General features: G+C 34.0%; 2 protein-coding genes across 2 annotated transcripts in view; both read left to right on the forward strand.

Annotated features, from left to right (window-relative positions):
* On the forward strand, positions 9,450-17,475 carry LOC109829733. The gene is made up of 5 exons (XM_020396772.1): positions 9,450-9,717; positions 14,402-14,638; positions 14,848-15,693; positions 16,184-17,020; positions 17,111-17,475. Exons 1-5 carry the CDS (start codon positions 9,450-9,452, stop codon positions 17,473-17,475), a joined length of 2,553 nt encoding a protein of 850 aa, XP_020252361.1.
* LOC109829734 (protein RETICULATA-RELATED 6, chloroplastic) overlaps positions 17,472-20,072 on the forward strand; it is a 10,527-nt gene continuing 7,926 nt past the window's right edge. Inside the window, exon 1 of the mRNA XM_020396773.1 lies at positions 17,472-17,928. Coding sequence (XP_020252362.1) covers positions 17,472-17,928 — 457 coding nt within the window. The remainder of the gene's footprint in view (positions 17,929-20,072) is intronic.

Raw genomic sequence — 20,072 nt, forward strand, 5'->3', positions numbered from 1 at the left:
TTAAACCTACTCTAATTATATTTTGAATAGAATTATGGCATGTTTAAAAGTAAAGGAAACAACATTAAAGAATAAAAGATTCTAAAATTAGCTAGAGTGCGGTATCCTCATGTTCCCGTGACTTGAAATATTAAAGTGCAGATTTTAGAAAATTCATTGAATATAAGAAAAACAAATGAGGGTGTATAAGTGTAATATAGAGGAAACTACAAGGTATTTAGGTGATATTTAGCTTTTTTTTTACCACGTCACTTTTCCTCTATGGCCACTCTGGACCCACCAACCGCAAATGGTAGAGCTATCCAAACGGGCCGGTCCAGCCCGACCTGGCCCGAATTTTCGGGTCTGGGCCGGGCAAAATGCCTAGCCCAGACCCGGACTCGGGGTGTCCGGGTCGGCCCAGATTTTCTTTTTTTTTTGTATTTTTTTATTTTTTGCTAAAAATTAATTAAAAATTAGATTAATCTTATTATATCTATATAAGTTTGTATTAGTATATACTTACATATTAGTATATAGCTATATATTATATGTAAGTATATATAAACATACATTAATAACCATATTATACTATAATTATATATAGTATATATATAGGGTAATGTTTTCCTAAGGTGACACCTTAGATTCCCACTGAAGAACGCGGCCTAAAATCATATCATTTCCTATAAAAAATTTGTGATTCGCTCCGTTGAACTTGATCTACACATTCTTAAACCCAAACACGCCAATTTTGGGGTGAAACCGTCGTGTTTTGACCCTTCGTTGAGCCGTGCAAAAAGTTCTATACATTCGAAACCGTTAAAATTACAGCGAGTGGATAAAGGGTCAAAACACGACGGATTCTAATTTGAAATACTATTATATAATCAAATTACACATTAGATACATAAAATTATCATTGCAATGCGCACATATAGCCTACATATAAACATGAAAATGGACAGGGCTATATATATATATATATATATATATATAATACTATTATAAAAGTGTGTTGGTATGTTAAAACATTTCTTCCCAAAGTGCCCTCAAATTTATGCTAAACCATATACATACATAACATAACACATACATAAAACATACAAATTTATGTTAAAACGCATACATACAAAACATAACACATACATAATAAAACATATAGATACATGCATAAACCATAACTATGTATATTTATAGTTAACACTTAATGACGTTTTAATTGATACATGCATAATTATGTTACAATTTATTTATAGTTAACGCTTGCTGAATTAATAGTTACCTCAACGTATGTTACAATTGATGCCATATGTTACAATTTATTTATATTGGCGTTAACGCTTGCTGAATTAATAGTTACCTCAACGTATGTTACAATTTTAAAACATTTCTTCCTAAAGTGCCCTCAATTTTATGCTAAACCATATATATACATAACATAACACATACATAAAACATACAAATTTATGTTAAAACGCATACATACAAAACATAACACATACATAATAAAACATATAGATACATGCATAAACCATAACTATGTATATTTATAGTTAACACTTAATGACGTTTTAATTGATACATGCATAATTATGTGTGAGCGAAAAAAAATCAATATGTTACAAAACATAACACATACATAATAAAACATATAGATACATAATAATCGTATGTCTATATGCATAATAAAACATATAGACGCTTGTTGAATTAATAGTTACCTCAACGTATGTTGGCTCAACATATGTTACAATTGATGTCATATGTTACAATTTATTTATATTGGCATTAACGCTTAATGATTGTTTAATTATAGTTAACGCTTGCTGAATTAATAGTTACCTTAACGTATGTTGCCTCAACATATGTTACAATTGATGTCATATGTTACAATTTATTTATATTGGCATTAACACTTAATGATTGTTTATTTATAGTTAATGCTTGCTGAATTAATAGTTACCTCAACGTATGTTGTCTCAACATATGTTACAATTGATGTCATATGTTACAATTTAGTTATATTGGCATTAACGCTTGCTGAATTAATAGTTACCTCAACGTATGTTGCCTCAACGTATGTTACAATTTATTTATATTGGCTGCACGTGAATGCTTAGCTGCACGTGAATGCTTATGTTGCTTGCTGAATTAATGTCATCAGTTACAATTGATTTTTTTCCCCTCATAACTGTGTAATAAATGTTATTTACACTTTATCTCTTCTATCTCATATAAATATACTCCATACTCAACTTCCATCTTACCAAATCTTATCAAATCCTACCAAAAAAATAGAGATGAAAGCAACACTATGTGATTCAAAAAGGTTAGTAAAATCATGTTTTTTTTGTAAGGTATAAGCTCCGAATTATCTCTATAAATTATATTTTTTTTCGTGAAGCCTGTCATCTGATCAAGATGGAACTAATGATCAAGCCAACATCGCGATCCGAAAGTTAAAAATTTATCAAAAACAATGAAGTATAAATGTTCGTGTCTTACGTAATACTATAGACTCCTTTAAGAATGGAGAATGGAATAAACAAAAGCTAATTCTAATTGATGAAGAGGTGATACGAATTTCATATTGTTATTATTTCATTTAATTATCATATTACCATGATTACGTAATTTATTCTACATTGTGTATTTTGCAGGGAACACTTATCCAAGCAATTTTATTTAATAAGCTGATAGAAAAGTTCAGCGGTTTATTGATAAAGGGAGAGACGTATACTATAACCAATGGAGAAGTAAAGCCTCCAAATTTGAAATATCCAACAATTAATCCAGAAAAGGAGTTGGCACTCACAACAAAGACAATCATTCGAGAAACAAAAAAATTTGTATCATTGGAAACGTTGAAATCAACATTCCTTTCATTTAAAGATGCTTATGCTTTTGATGATGGAATAATGCCTTTTGGTAAGTTTTTTTTTAAAATATTATGCGAAAAATAATTCATATTAATAATCACTAAAATTTATCTATTGCAGATGTTGTTGGATTCGTAACAACTGTGAAACCAATTTTTACCAATCCCAAATCCAAAAGAAGGGAGGTTATAATTATGAATAAAGAATAAGAATTTAATATTATTGGTTATTATTATGTACTGATTATTGGTAAGAAAACTAATGTTTTTTTAAAAATTTAAATTTGATCAAATTTCGGTGACACTATGGGATGATTTAGCGGAGATTGAAGGATCGTCTTTGGAGAATTTGAAAGATGTGAAACCCGTTGTTGCATTGCTTGTCTTTGGAGAATTTGAAAGATGTGAAACCCGTTGTTGCATTGCTAAGCGTAATTGGTAGACGTTATTTAGGTAAAAAAAATAACGACAAGCCTGCATTGCTAAGCGTAATTGGTAGACGTTATTTAGGTAAAAAAAATAACGACAAGCATGGTTTTAAAATAATGTGAAAATATTTTAATTTCAAGTTTGTTTTATTTTTAGGCGAGTTTCATTTATCTACAAATTCATCAACTCTGGTGCTCATGAATCTTGCTGAAATTCCACAATGTAGAGAAATGATAGACTGGTAAGTTGGAAAAAAAAATTCATGATCAGTGAATAGATCAATTGCCAATAAATAATCAATATGGTGTAGTTGCACGTCCTATGTATGGTTTTTGTTGGCGAGTCCGACATATACAAAAATATTAAATCAAAATTTCTCAAGTTTTTTTAATATTTTTTTGGCCATTGATATTTTTTTGTCATTGACATTGATTATTTGGGTCATTTATTTCTTAAAAAATATATAAACAGTAATATAATGTAAATTCTGTCATTAAACTTTTCAAATTAGAAATATAACTACTTGTGGTGTAAGTTTCAACATATCTATAATTAAAGGGGCATATATAAAAAAACATTTATTAAATTAAATTGTTCATTAAATTTAACTCTTACTTCTCATAAATTTTAGGCTTAGAAAGTCAAACAGTGAAAGCAGTAAAAGTGTATTGTTGACACCAACAAAAAGGATTACTCAAGCAAATAGGGTCAAGCTGACTGATGTTATCAATACTTCGCCTCAATTGTTTAAGATATGTTAAATTTAGTAATAATGAAATTTAATTTAATTAATCATCTAAGTTTTTATGTTATTTGACTTCTATATGTTAAATTTAGTAATAATGAAATTTAATTTAATTAATCATCTAAGTTTTTATGTTATTTGACTTCTCTTCAGAGTATGTTTTGCTCATTTGTGGCAAAAATTATAACAATAATCAATGCGGAAGAACCATTTTTTAGTGCCTGTATAAAATACAAAAAGGCAGTGCATGAGATTAATGGCAGCACAACAAATTGTACAAACTGTAAAAATGGACATTCAGATTGGACAATCAGGTTGGATAATATACACTTATTATTAGATTATTGTTAATATGTATGTATGCTTTCTTATGCAAAAAATTATTCCAGGTATAATTTGCGACTAGAGGTGAATGATGGAACAAATACAGCATATGTAACTTTATTTGACGAAGCAGAAATTTTGATTGGTTGCACAGCTATTTGTTGGGAAATTACCCCAATTCCCCTAGTGCCAGATTTAAGAGAGAGAGCGAAAAATAAAATGCGCAAAATGGGGGGCACGCAAGATTTACGTGGTTCGGCACAAAATTGCCTACGTCCACGGGCTGCTGCAGATCTTTCACTATGAAGAGAAATTTTACAACACTCTTAATTTTCTCACAACTCAATCTCACTCTGAAAATTGCTCACAATTTTCTCTCACAAAGACTTTTCTCTAAGCCTCTCTTTTCTCTCTCTTGCTCTTCTATAAGAGGAGTTGTTTTTGGGATGAGTTTTCCTTGAGAGTTTGGGGGCCTATTTATAGTGTTTGGAAAAACACTATGTACTAATAATTTATTAGTGGTGGGCCCGCGATGGGGCCCGCCTACATTTTTTTCTTTGCTCTGGGGCCCACGGTTCACTCCTTTCAGTGGCTTTTACATTTTTGTCAAAATTGGCTGCCCCCTTGCTTTCGGTGGCAGCAACAATTGACTAACAACCTCCCACTTGAAGACTGATTTTAATCTGTCTTCACATCTCGATCTATACAACAGCTCTTCCCCGGTTTTGTTATTATTGCAAATTAACTAAAGCTGAACACAGCTTCAGTTTGTCAGTAGTCACCGTCTTTGTCAGCATGTCTGTCGGATTTTGTGCTCCACTGATCTTTTCAAGCTTCAAAATTTCATCTTCCAAAAGTGACCGGATGAAATGATATCGCATCTGTATGTGCTTCATTCTGGAATGAAAAGACGGATTCTTCGCTAGATGAATAGCACTTTGACTGTCGCAATATAAGACGTTGTCTTCTTGTTTCTTGCCTAACTCATCCAAGAAACTTTGAAGCCAAACCATTTCTTTGCTGGCTTCTGTAACAGCGACATATTCTGCTTCAGTTGTGGAGAGAGCAACTATCTTCTGCAGTTGAGAAACCCAACTCACTGCAGTACCTCCTAGAGTATAGACATACCCTGTAGTGCTCTTTCTGTGGTCAACATTTCCTGCTAAATCAGCATCCACATAGCCTGTTAGTATTGTATCTCCACATTTGAAACAAAGTACTTTACCTGTAGTGCCCCGTAGATATCTGAGGATCCATTTGACTGCTTCCCAGTGTACCTTGCCCGGATCATTCATGTACCTGCTAACAGCTCCCACTGCTTGAGCAATATCTGGTCTTGTACAAACCATGGCATACATCAGACTTCCAATTGCTGAGGCGTACGGGACCTTCGCCATGTGTGCACGCTCTTCTTCTGTCTTCGGTGACTGTTCTTTAGAAAATCTGAAATGAACACCTAAAGGTGTACCCACTGGTTTCGCATCTTGCATGTTGAACCTGGAGAGTACTTTGTTGATGTACTCAGCCTGTGATAACATCAAGGTCCTAGACTTCGTGTCTCTCTTGATCCTCATTCCAAGAATCTACTTTGCAGCACCAAGATCTTTCATCGCGAACTGCTTTGACAATTTCTGCTTCAAATTTATAATCTCTTGCAGATCTGATCCTTGCCTGTCTTTATGAAGCCTTCTGGTTGCTTCATATAAATCTCCTCCTCCAAATCACCATGAAGGAAAGCTGTTTTTACATCTAACTGCTCAAGATGTAAATTCTCAGCAGCTACAATTTTCAACACTAATCTGATTGTAGTTAGTTTCACAACCGGAGAAAAAATTTCATTGTAGTCGATACCTTCCTTTTGCTGAAAGCCTTTGACAACCAATCTTGCCTTGTAGCGCTTGTTCCCATCATGCTCTTCTTTGATCCTGTATATCCATTTGTTATGAAGAGCTTTCTTACCTTGTGGTAATTCAGCTAAGTCTCACGTCTGATTTGACATGAGTGATTCCATCTCATCTTGCATAGCAGACTCCCACTTGACTGAATCCTTCACCTGTATTGCTTCGTCATAACACTCCGGTTCACTGCTGTCAGTCAGCAACAAGTAGTGCAAAGAAGGCGAATAACGCTAGGTTGGCTTAGGAATTCTGGAGGAGCGTCTCATTTCTGGCGTGCTTGGTTCTTCTTGAACTGCTTCAGGGCTAGTCTGAACATCTTTTTCAGAAATCTCCTCAAATTCAGCAAATTCCTTTGTTTCAGCTTTTGTACTGGAGCTACTTGATTCTGCAGTTGATCTGTCTTTGTACATCACATTCTCATTGAATATGGCATCTCTGCTTCTGATGATCTTCCGATTTTCATAATCCCAAAATCGGTAATCAAACTCATCACCACCATAACCAACAAAAACACATTTGTTAGATTTGGCATCAAGTTTACTTCTTTCAGCAGAATCTATGTGTACATAAGAGATACAACCAAAGATTCTTAAATGTGAAAGGTTTACCTCTTTTTTGCTCCAAGCTTCTTCCGGTATTCCACCATCCAAGGGAACTGAGGGTCCGCGGTTGATTAGATAGGCTGCGGTATTGATAGCTTCAGCCCATAGGAACTTGGGCAAGCCGGCATGTAACCTCATGCTTCTGGCACGTTCATTCAAAGTTCTGTTCATGCGCTCCGCTACGCCATTCTGCTGCGGTGTCATGGGAACTGTTTTCTCCATCTTGATCCCGCTGTTTGCGCAAAACTCTTTGAATCTACTGTCTTTGTACTCTCCTCCATTGTCTGACCTCAACTTCTTTATCTTCAAACCAGTTTCATTTTCCACCATGGTCTTCCATTTTCTGAAGGTATCAAAGACTTCTGATTTCTTCTTCAGAAAATAGACCCACACCTTTCTTGTAGAATCATCAATGAAGGTGACATAGTACAGTGAGCCTGCAAGAGATGAAACTGGAGATGGTCCCCATACGTCGGTATGAATCAATTCTACCCTTTCTGTCTTGGGTGTCTTGCCAATCTTTGCAAAACTGACTTTCTTCTGTTTGCCAAAGATACAATCCTCGCAGAGGCCGACATCTACATTCTTCAGATCCGGCAGCTTCCCTTTTGACAGAAGTGTCTTCATCCCTTTCTCGCTCATATGGCCAAGCCTTTGGTGCCATAGGTTTGATTTTTCATCTGCATCTGTTATTGGAATGATATTCTCTAAGTTAGAGGTTATATAGAGAGTACCACTTTTCTTACCTCGAGCAATGATGAGTGCTCCTTTGGTAATCTTCCATTCATGACCCGAGAAGGTTGTACAATAACCCTCTCCATCAAGCTGTCCCACAGAGATCAAATTTCTTCTAAGGCCAGGAATATGTCTCACTCCTTGCAGCTTCCATGTGGTCTGATTTGGCAATTTTAATTGGATATCTCCCTTGCCAACAATCTTTAAGGTTTCATCATTTGCTAGATGTACCTTTCCGAAATCACCGCTGACGTAGTTCTCCATGATTTCTCGGCATGGGGTGGAATGGAATGATGCTCCTGAATCAAGAATCCATGATTCAATCGGACTGTTGACGCTTAGAATCATAGCATCACCTCCTTCCTCGGTTACGTTGGCAGACTCTTGTGCGCCGGTGTTTTTCTTCAGTGCCCGGCACTCCCTCTTGAAATGACCCTTCTTGTCACAATTGTAGCACTTGAAGTCTTTCTTTCCTGATCTAGATTTGCTCCTTCTAGATTTTGATCTGCCGTGATTTGAACTTCTTTCTAAAGTTCTTCCCCTAGACTCTGCGTGTAAAGCTGAGGAGGTTGAAGCTTCACCCGATTCTCTCCGTCGGATCTCTTCACTAAGAACCAGATCACGAACGTCATCGAACTTCAACTTGTTGTTTCCCGATGAGCTACTCACAGCCGTGACTGTAGCGTTCCAGCTTTCTGGTAGAGAGGAAAGAAGTATCAATGCTCGTACTTCTTCATCAAATTCAATCCCAACTGAACTCAACTGGGTTATCACTATGTTGAGTTCATTGAGATGTTGAGCTGTCGATGCGCCTTCCGTCATTCGCAAATTGAACAGCCGCCTCATCAAGTGAACTTTGTTTGAGGCAGAGGGCTTCTCGTACATGCTGCAGAGAGCCGCCATAAGACCCGCCGTGGTCTTTTCCTTTGCTATGTTGAAGGCAACGTTGCGGGATAGCGTCAATCGGATAACTCCAAGGGCTTGTCTGTCGAGGAGAGCCCACTCTTCATCCTTCATATCATCTGGCTTCTTTCCCGAGAGAGGTTGATACAGCTTCTTCTGGTACAGATAGTCTTCAATCTGCATCTTCCAAAAGCCGAAGTCCGCACCATCGAACTTCTCAATTTTTACCTTCCCTTCGTCTGCAGTCATCGCTCCCACTCGAATCTGACTTCCTCTAGACCGTTTCTGACAATTTCTGCGAACCACCGTGTATTAAGACACCTTTGCCGACAAGTCAGTACCCCCGGCAAAATTCTACTATTCACAAAATTTACTATTCACATGAATAGTAACATTGCAGAAATTTGACAGACGTCACAACCAGAGCTCTGATACCAGTTGTTGGGAAATTGCCCCAATTCCCCTAGTGCCAGATTTAAGAGAGAGCGAAAAATAAAATGCGCAAAATGGGGGACACACAAGATTTACGTGGTTCGGCACAAAATTGCCTACGTCCACGGGCTGCTGCAGATCTTTCACTATGAAGAGAAATTTTACAACACTCTTAATTTTCTCACAACTCAATCTCACTCTGAAAATTGCTCACAATTTTCTCTCACAAAGACTTTTCTCTAAGCCTCTCTTTTCTCTCTCTTGCTCTTCTATAAGAGGAGTTGTTTTTGGGATGAGTTTTCCTTAAGAGTTTGGGGGCTTATTTATAGTGTTTGGAAAAACACTATGCACTAATAATTTATTAGTGGTGGGGCCCGCGATGGGGCCCGCCTACATTTTTTTCTTTGCGCTGGGGCCCGCGGTTCACTCCTTTCGGTGGCTTTTACATTTTTGTCAAGATTGGCTGCCCCCCTTGCTTTCGGTGGCAGCAACAATTGACTTACACTATTGCATATGTAGAGATGTTTGAGGATGAATCTTCTAAATGTTACCAGAAAATGAAACCATGCTTAGAAAAGGAATATGTTTTCCTTGTGAAGATAAATGAGAAAGAAGAATCCAATAGAAAAGCAAGATGTATAATTGCGCAGGAGGTTCGAAAAGTAGAAGAAATACAACCTCCTACTGTGGAAACTGAAGAAACTGGCAGAAACAAAGTTATTGACGCCAGAAAACGACTATTTGGACTCAAGAGTGAAATGCTGAAGAAGAAAATGAAAATGGAACCAAGTACTTCAAGCAGCTGAGATTTGTATTTTTTTCGTTATAATGTTATTTCGTTCTTTAGCTGTAATGTGATCACTCTTTTTGTCATCTTTAATAATTAGTTTTAATTTTATATGGTTAACCGTTCTATTTTAATAATTAACCTTTTAATTCTTAGCTCTTGATTTCTCTTTGAACAATTATTTCCTACAAAAAGTACCTTCTCGAATAAGGATCGGCGCACACATCAATTATTTTCTTATATATAGATCATTACATCAGATGTCTAATGCGATATAAATATAAAGTTTTACTATAGCACGATCAAACATGCTGACTGATTATTGGACCCAATAGAGCTTAAACAAAGATTCGTTAATAAGAAACATATAAATGGACATAGCACATACTCAAATCATAGAACAGATAAATAAAACATGCTATGCACACAAATACGGAAGTTATAAGTCAAGTAATTTCTATTTTTTTATTTATTAAATATGTTTTAAACTTTTAGGATTACGATTTGTGTACTAAGGGATGATTCAAGTGAAGGATTTACACAGAGATTCGTCACTCTTCCTTTTAGAATTAATGTCATCATGATTAAAGAAAATTTTCAAGAAAGGCAAATAGTTTTGCCAATTAAAAGAATGAATGCGAACCATGAGTAAAATTATATTAAAAATACATGCATGCACCGATTTGCAAACACACGGACTTACCTCATCTATTTTTTCCATTAATGATAATTCCATTACTTAATAATTATTTGGCAAGTCATTATTACTACATAATTAAGTTATAAGTTAAGTCTTACCAAATAAAAATAAATAGGGAGAGCAAAACGTTTTTGGATTTGCTAAACCATTCTACAATTGGCAAATTATTTTTTCATTTATGATATGATAATTCCGTTACTTCATAATTATTTTTCATATCTATGATAATTAGGAATAAATAGGGGGAGAAAAAACGGTTCAATGATGCTAAATATATAGAGGTTTAATTATTACTAAATACAACAACTTTATCCTGATTAGGTCAATCACCAAAATTTCTTACCTAATGAAACAAAATTCTTAAATTAAAATTGATTCCAAATCTTTAAATAAATATTTGGCAAAACTATACAATTTCTTTTTTTTCTTTTTTGAAAAGAACTATACAATTTCTTTACAAAATGTTTCTACAATTGGCCAACTATACAAAACATTTTTTCTCTCCCTATTTATTCCTATTTGGTAAGATTTGGCTAGCAAATAATTATTAAGTAACAATGACTTACCTCATTTATGAATTATTATGAAGTAACGGTAATGACTTACCTCATTTATAAATAATTATGAATTATTATGAAGTAACGGAATGATACAATTTGCCAAATAATTATGAAGTAACGAACTTACCTCATCTATTTTTTCCATTAATGATAATTCCATTACTTAATAATTATTTGGCAAGTCATTATTACTACATAATTAAGTTATAAGTCAAGTCATTATTACTACGAATTATTTTTCCATTTATGATATGATAATTCTGTTACTTCATAATTATTATTTTCATATTTATGATAATTAGGAATAAATAGGGGGAGAAAAAACGGTTCTATGAGAGTGTTAGTCACCTAGAACTTAAAATTAGAACTGTGATAATCAGTGGGATAAAATTTTAAGGTGTTAGTCACATAGAACTAAATCTAGAACAAAATTTTAAGGTGTTAGTCACATAGAACTAAAACTAGAATAAAATTTTACAGTGTTAGTCAAGCAGAACTTTAACAAAACTAGAATTGGGATAATTGTACAAAATTATCCCACTTTTTTTATTTTTCTATACAAAAATGAGAGTTCTAGTCTCTCAAATTATTCCAAGTTTTAGCTTGGAACTATGTGGTAAAAAACTAGAACTCGTATTTATTTTGTTATTTTTTATTTTTTTCTTTACTTATTTCCTATTATGGTTATCACCATCATTAAACCATCATCATAATAATAATTGTCAATATCTTATAGTCTAACCAAAAGTTATTTAATAGTAACTTAATTATTACTAAATACAACAACTTTATCCTGATTAGGTCAATCACCAAAATTTCTTACCTAATGAAACACAATTCTTAAATTAAAATTGATTCCAAATCTTTAAATAAATATCCATTTTAATTAGATTTATTTTGAATTGTTAACAAATAAGAATAAATAGGGAGAGCAAAAACGTTTCAATAATGCTAAATATTGGCTACAAGTTAATTATTACTAAATACAACAACTTTATCCTGATTAGGTCGATTACCAAAATTTCTTACCTAATGAAACACATTTCTTAAATTAAAATTTATTCCAAATATTTAAGTAAATATCCTCAAAATATTTGAATTGCTTTCATATCTGTATAAATCCCACTCACCTTCTCTCCAGAAAATTGTTCAACCACTCATCCAAACTATAAACCTCCCATACCCTTAATATCTCTTCTCTCTATTAGAAAAAAAATTTATTAATATATCTTCTCCAAAGTTAGTTATGTTATTTTAAGAAGTATATATTTATTCGAGAAGTCTAATGCTAAGTATGAGAAGCCAATAATATTTATTTTTTAGCTTGAAGAGAACCTGGTAGAGGCACAGGAGCAAGCATTCCACTTTTGTGAAAAGAAGGTATTTGTTTGTTGCAATATTTCTATTTTTATTTCGGGAGTTTCTATCTATTTTTGTAGCTATATCCACATCATAATATTTTTGAAATAGGTACACGTGCTTTGTACATTCCATACCATAATTTGATAGCTAACTTAGCATATATACAGCACAATGCAATATGTAAAATTCGTATCACCTCTTCATCACAGTAATATGAAAATGTAATTATTTCATGTAATTTTCATATTTTATTGATATCTAATTTCCATAGATACAACAAAATAACTTCACATTGTGAGAAATACCAAGTCAAAATATGATACTATTATTTATTAACATATTAAGAACACTTTACACATGCACACAATTTTTTTATGAATCACAACAAACTATTAATCAACCATCATCAGTGAACATCCAATATAAATCTGAATATTCCAAGTAAACAATATGAAGAAACAATATTGATTAACAAGCTAATGAGAACAACTAAAATAATCTTAAGTCCTCTACTCAATTAGTGAATTTTCACTCTAAAATTTGCATTAAAAAGCAACCAGCACTGTCAGGAATCCATAGTATAACTATATAATTATAAAAGATAATCTATATATACTATTTGCACAACAAACAAAAATAATCAATGAAACAATGTGGTTGTAAAATTTATACAATCCAAAATAATGTCAATATCCAAAAATTCATCAAGATTTGGAAAGATATGGAGAAAGAAGAGAAAGACCGCACAGCTAATATTTGAACCTAAATGGATCAAGGACTAATACAAATAAATTCAAGGCAGAGCAACACTATGTTCATATAGGGCATTGTTTATTGTAATTAAGTAACTACTTCACTGACTATTCTTTGCATGTGGATCTTTGATCAATTTTCAGTTTAAATTTGTAACTTTTATTGATTTTACGGATTCTCATAATTCTTAGTGAAAAAATTTAATCCTGTGCTTTTAGTAATATTTTGATTTTATAAATTTTCATTAGCATTCTACTTCTGACTAATCTTATTGAAAATTCTCGCTCATCGCCAGACCAAATTTCCTTCATTCTGCATATATATATTTATGAATAAATTGTTCCATACAGTTACTTATATTCCATTGCTTTTGCATGTGTTTCATTTCAACAGACTAGACTAGAGATGACTTTTGATGGAGGTTTGAACTATGTTCTTAATATCTAAAATGTTTCCTTCAATTCTAAAATATAATTATCAATAAATTTTAATATAAATTTGCAGATGGAGAGACCTCAAGAAAGCGAAAGCGGAATAATTACTTCAAAGATTACGATACCAATCTCACTCAAGAAGAGCGGAATTCTTATATAAATAGATCCATTGAAAATAGGAGTGAATCAAGTCTCAGTGCCTCGAATGATCATCATAGTCCCGCTAAACGACGAGTCAAGTTGTTACTTCGTGCTACGCAATCAGAATATCAATTTCAAGGTATATTCAACACACTAAAATTATATAAAACTCATGGTATACAAAATTAAATACTAATCGCTTAATTTATTTTATAGGAAACATATTCTATAATCCTTCATGCTCAGAGTTACATCAAATGAAAGTAGTCCCGCACTTTATTCATTATGGAGCAAAGAAATTTGAGCATGAAGTGCCAACATTTTGTTGCGATAATGGACGAATCAAATTGGCTTCAACGCATGTCCATCCAACTCTTTACTCATTGTTCACGTCCAACACTACAAAAGCAATAGAGTTCCGTAAAAATATCTGAAAATACAATAGTCTATTCTCATTCACCTCATTTGGAGCTACTATTGATAAAAGTTTGGCATCATCGACGAACGGTGTTTATACATTTTGAGCACAAGGGCAAATTTACCACCATTAACCGGGTTTGATACCAAACACAGATAAACGTGCTTTTTTCCAATTGTACTTTCATGATTGTGATAATGAGCTTCATAATCGGATGAAAATATTGTAAAATAACATAATTGATGAGGACGTTATGAAAATGGTGATAGAAATCTTGAAAGATAATTCAATATGCTATATTCCTTCGTTCATTGAGAGATCTTGAACCATTCAAAGATATCCGCGTTTGTATTGCTACAAATACCAACCTTGATCAACGGGTCTATAATACACCAACATCCAATGAAGTTGCTGCCATATGGATTGAAGGGAATAATTCAAATATTCCATTTGAAAGGGAGATTGTGATTCATGAACACTCTGGTCAAAGACATTATGTGAAGCATTATTATGGTTGCTATGATCCATTGCAATACCCGCTTTTATTTCCGAAAGGTGAATCCGGATGGCATCAAAATATCAAAAAAATTGATTGCTCCATCTCCAAACAAAACAATAATTCAAGTAAATTTTGATTCTCATCGGTACAAGAATTATTACAACAAGAACATACATGTAAATTACTCATAAATATACTTATTTTAACATTTGTGGTCAATAATATTTCTTCATATATTAAATGTTAATAAACTTTTTCCATATAGGTGTCACTATGCCAAAACAATCTCATGTTTCATGCAGAGAATATTATAGCTACAAGTTACAAATAAGAGAATCAGAACCATCTGTGTTTTTGCTTGTTGGAAGATTGTTACAACAATTTGTAGTAGACATGTATATCAAACTTGAGACAACTAGACTTGATTACTTTCGGAACAAACAATCTGAAATAAGAGCTGAAGTGTATCAAGGAATAATGGATAGTCTAACCACCGGTGAAACTCGAGGTGATCAAGTTGGGCAAAGGGTTATCTTACCCGCATCTTTCATTGGAGGACCAAGAGACATGCGGCGTCGGTATATGGATGCAATGGCTTTGGTTCAGAGGTTTGGTAAACCAGATATTTTTATTACGATGACTTGTAATCCAGATTGGAAAGAAATAAAAGACAAACTTCTAATGGGACAAGTTGCTCAAGACAGACCTGATTTGACATCGTGTGTATTCCATTCAAAACTTGAAGACCTAAAAGATCAACTATTCAAAAAGAATGTCTTTGGAAGAGTTGGAGCGCATGTGTACGTGATTGAATTTCAAAAAAGAGGGCTTCCACATGCTCATATCTTGGTTATATTGAAAGAAGATTGCAAAATCTTAACTCCTGACCAGTTCAATAAATATATTTCAGCAGAAATCCCAGATGTGTCTACTCATCCAAGACTTCATGAAATGGTTGTCAAACATATGACGCATGGTCCCTGTGGAAAACACCGCATGGACAGCCCTTGCATGGTTAATCAAGAATGTAGACATCATTATCCACGACCTTTTTCCTCTAAGACAATAGTTGGTAAAGATTCATATCCAATTTACATGAGGAGGAATAATGGTAGAAAAGTATGTGTGCGTCGAGCAGAGTTGAACAACCAATGAGTTGTTCCTTATAGCCATATCTCCTTACCAGGTACAATCTTCATAATAGCTTTAAAGTTTATTATTTATGAGAACATTTCAACAAAAAATATACTATGTGAGAAAATCTCTAAATATGATATCGGCATATCTTCTTAACAGGCTCAATTGCCACATTAATGTTGAGGTTTGCTCAAGTGTAAAAGCGATCAAATATTTATATAAATATATATATAAAGGGCACGACAAGATCTCTATCTACCTTGCACACAACGAAGAGCAAAATAAGTTTGATGAAATAAAACATTTCCAAGATGGACGGTGGGTGTCAGCGCAAGAAGCATTTTGGAGAATGTATGAATTCAAGATGAATGAAACAACTCCTCCAGTCATTAGTCTTCAGTTACATCTTCCAGATAAGTAATCAATTTGTTATTGGCAACATCGAGATCTTCGTGATGTAATAGGTTCAGAAAGATCATCAAAAACTATGCTCACTGAATTCTTCACAAAAGGCACAACAACTGAAAATGCAAGGCAATTTCTATACGTCGAATTTCCTGAACACTACGTGTGGAATAACCAAGCAAAGATTTGGTCTGATCGGAAGCACAAACTTGTCATTGGTCGTATAAACGCTGCAAACCCAAAAGAAGGAGAGAGATATTATTTATGTCTATTGTTAAATCATGTGAGTGACCTTACTTCATGTGAATATCTTTTAACAGTTGATGGTATTGCATCTAAGTCCTTCAAGGAAGCTGCACAAAAAAGAGGATTACTAGAAGCTGATGATAGTATTTCCGATTGTTTAGTTGAGGCCACTACCTTCCAAATGCCTTATGCACTACGAAGATTATTTGCCATTATTTTAGTTTATTTCCAACCATCAAATGTAAGAAAATTATGGAACGATCATTTTAAAGCGATGGCAGAAGATTTCAAGGGAGGAGTAGATGAATACATGCTACCAGCTCGTGTTGCATGGACATTAAAAAGCATTAGTCTATTCCTTGAGAGTATGGGTAAACATATTGCAGATTATGATCTACCATTACTGATACATGATGATGTTAAACATATTGCAGATTATGATCTACCATTACTGATACATGATGATGTTGACCAATGTCAAACTTTACCGATAGAAATTATTGATGAAAGGGAGATAGACATTCCATTTGAAGATTTTTATGCTCAATCAAAGTTAAACCCGAGGCAAAAACAAGCCTTCGATATCATATTAGATAGAGTCAACAAAAAAAAATCTGGAATATTTTTTGTGGATGGTCCAGGAGGAACAGGTAAAACTTTTCTTTATCGTGCATTGCTTGCAAATCTAAGATCAAAAAAGATGATAGCATTAGCAACAGTGACATCATGAGTGGCTGCAGCAATAATGCCAGGAGGGCGAACTGCACATTCGCGATTCAAAATTCCAATTACTGCTAATGAAACTACAATGTGCAATATATCAAAGCAGGATGGAACATCAAAATTGATACGATTGGCATCACTTATAATATGGGATGAAGCACCTATGGCAAAAAGATTTGCGATTGAGACGGTTGACAGAACATTGAGGGATGTAATGGGTGACAAAAGAATTTTTGGTGGAAAAGTAGTCGTGTTTGGAGGTGATTTTCGTCAAGTTCTACCAATTGTTCCACGGGGCACTAGAGCAGAAACAGTCAATGCAAGTCTTGTGAAATCATATCTGTGGGAAAAATGGAGAAATTATCTCTCACTATTAATATGAGAGCAAGAACTGATCAAGTATTTGGAGAGTTCTTATTGCGCGTGGGGAATGGAGAGGAACCCACAATAGATGAGAATTTGATACTTCTTCCACATGAAATGGTAATAGAATATGACAATGATGAAAACTCTAAAAAATTTTTGATTGATGCTATCTTTCCATCATTACAAGCAAATTCATCATCTGCTGAATACATGACACAACGTGCTATTCTTTCAACAAGAAATGAGTATGTTGATGGACTTAATGAAAAATTAATTGCATTATTTCCTGGTGAAGCTAAAACATTCTTTAGCTTTGATGAAGCAGTAGATGACACAAATAATTATTACCAAGAAGAGTTCTTGAACACCTTAATGCCGAATGGACTCCCGCCTAACAAATTGATTCTTAAAAGAAATTGTCCGATCATGCTGTTACGTAATCTTGATCCATCTAATGGAATGTGCAATGGCACGTGAATGATCTGTAGAGGATATGAATATAATGTTATCCATGCTAAAATCACAATTGGTCAACATTCTGGTCAAAATGTCATGATTCCGAGAATACCATTATCTCCAGCTGAAAATGAGGGTTATCCATTCCAATTTCGTAGAAAACAATTTCCAATCCGACTATGTTTTGCAATGACAATAAACAAAGCGCAGGGACAAACAATACCTTATGTTGGAGTTTATTTTGCCACACCATGTATTCTCACATAGTCAATTATATGTTGCATTATCAAGGGGGATATCAATGAGAACAACTAAGGTATTAGTAAAAGTTGACCAAACAAGAAGAACAACAAAAACATACGAGGAAAATATTATGTATCCAGAAGTATTATTGCCTCAAAGGTAAATCACCTCATCAAAATCATGACTCATTATTTTTTCATTCTATGATGCACATTTTGTACAAATTAACTTTCAAACAATTATTATCTAACACAATATTCTAATATGCAGCGAAGATGTGTATTAAAGTTGTTAACTATTTACAATGCAACGGACTATCTTTGATCTCAAAGGTAATTTCCCCATTTATGTAACATTTATAGTTAGGTTTGATCATCCATAAGTTTATGATGTCTGATCATGCTCGATTCAGTTCTGTTTGCAGGTCATGGACTCTAGCCATTATAGATCAAATTGCCTTGCTGCAGCCCGATTCCCCATGGCTCTCTACAGTTTAACAAAGATGCATCTTTTGAAGTTGATGAATCCTGCTAAAATTGAGCTCCTTTCTGTCTATTTATATCAAACTTAAAGAAGATATGATTATGCTACATTAAGTGAACATATAATTAAATAATTTCGGTTACTTCATTTATTTATGGTTTTTTGGTCAATATACTGGTTTTTTATATGCTAAATTAGTGTTTTTATGATGCTATTTATAATCCTATAACATCTATTTATATCATAAATAATATATATATTATCTATGACATCTTTCATGTATATGTCAAGTAGAAAAAAAAGTAATCAATGCAATAAAAACTATAATGCTACATATAAACATAAAAGTATTTACACGTGCAACGCACGTGCACCATACTAGTATTAATAAATGTGTGGCTACAAACTTTGGTGGACATCAACTTAAGTTGATAGGAGTCTTGCTCTCTCTTATATATAAAAATATATATTATATATAAAATTAAAAACCGGGCCGGGCAGGGCCCAAGTTGGCACCACCTGGGTCGGGACCCAGCCCGGAGCCTAGCCGGCCTGATTTTTCAGAGCCTTGCGAAGCCAGGTCTGGGCCAGGTCCGGGTCTGGGCCAGGTACGGGCCTGAAGCCCATTTGGACAGGGCTAGCAAAATGGACTCTCCATATCCATTTTCATCCTCAATTTCGGCCTTTGAATGCCAACTCCAATAGCCACTCATAAAGTTCATATCCATCCACGTAAGCATTACTCTCACACACCAGAAAAAGACAGATGCTGTTTAGATATTCCTCCGGTACAATTTAATCATAAACATTTCCCCGGGTTAAGCATTACGAATATTATTTGGTATCATATCTATTCTTTATGAGTCTCAAATCCTTCTTCCAAAATCCTAGGGCGTATGACAACTTCACAAAATTAGTTTTGGTTGGTACAATCTCGGTCTAAAAGTTAGTTTTTGGTTTGACAATATTTGGACTAAAATTAAGTTAATTTTCGTTAGTTCGAATTCTAGCAAATAAACTAGTTCTATTTCTGATCAATTCCCATCAACAAACTCTAGCCTAATTAAGCTAAAACTTGTTCAGGCCCAATCCAAATTTAGAATTGGCAAACACACTGATATTTTCTCTTCTAATTTTGAAAATGATTCTAATCTGATGATTTTTTCTTCTGTTCTATTTTTTCCCCCGCGATTCATTCTTCATTAATATCAAGTTTCTTCTAAAAAATTACACAAAGCAAATCATTCAACAACTTAACCCAGCTAACCATCTCTTTCCTTACATTGTTCCGGCGGCACACTTGTCCACCAACGGCTCCCAAACCTACGGTACAAAACCAATACCCTCGCCATTATCCATCTCTCTCTCTCTCTCTCTCTTCAGCGTGCTTCATAATATTTTATATATTAATTATTAAAACCAAATAAAAGC

This window comes from Asparagus officinalis, chromosome 2, assembly GCF_001876935.1.
Source record: "Asparagus officinalis chromosome 2, Aspof.V1, whole genome shotgun sequence".
In the NCBI taxonomy this organism is placed as follows: Eukaryota; Viridiplantae; Streptophyta; class Magnoliopsida; order Asparagales; family Asparagaceae; genus Asparagus; species Asparagus officinalis.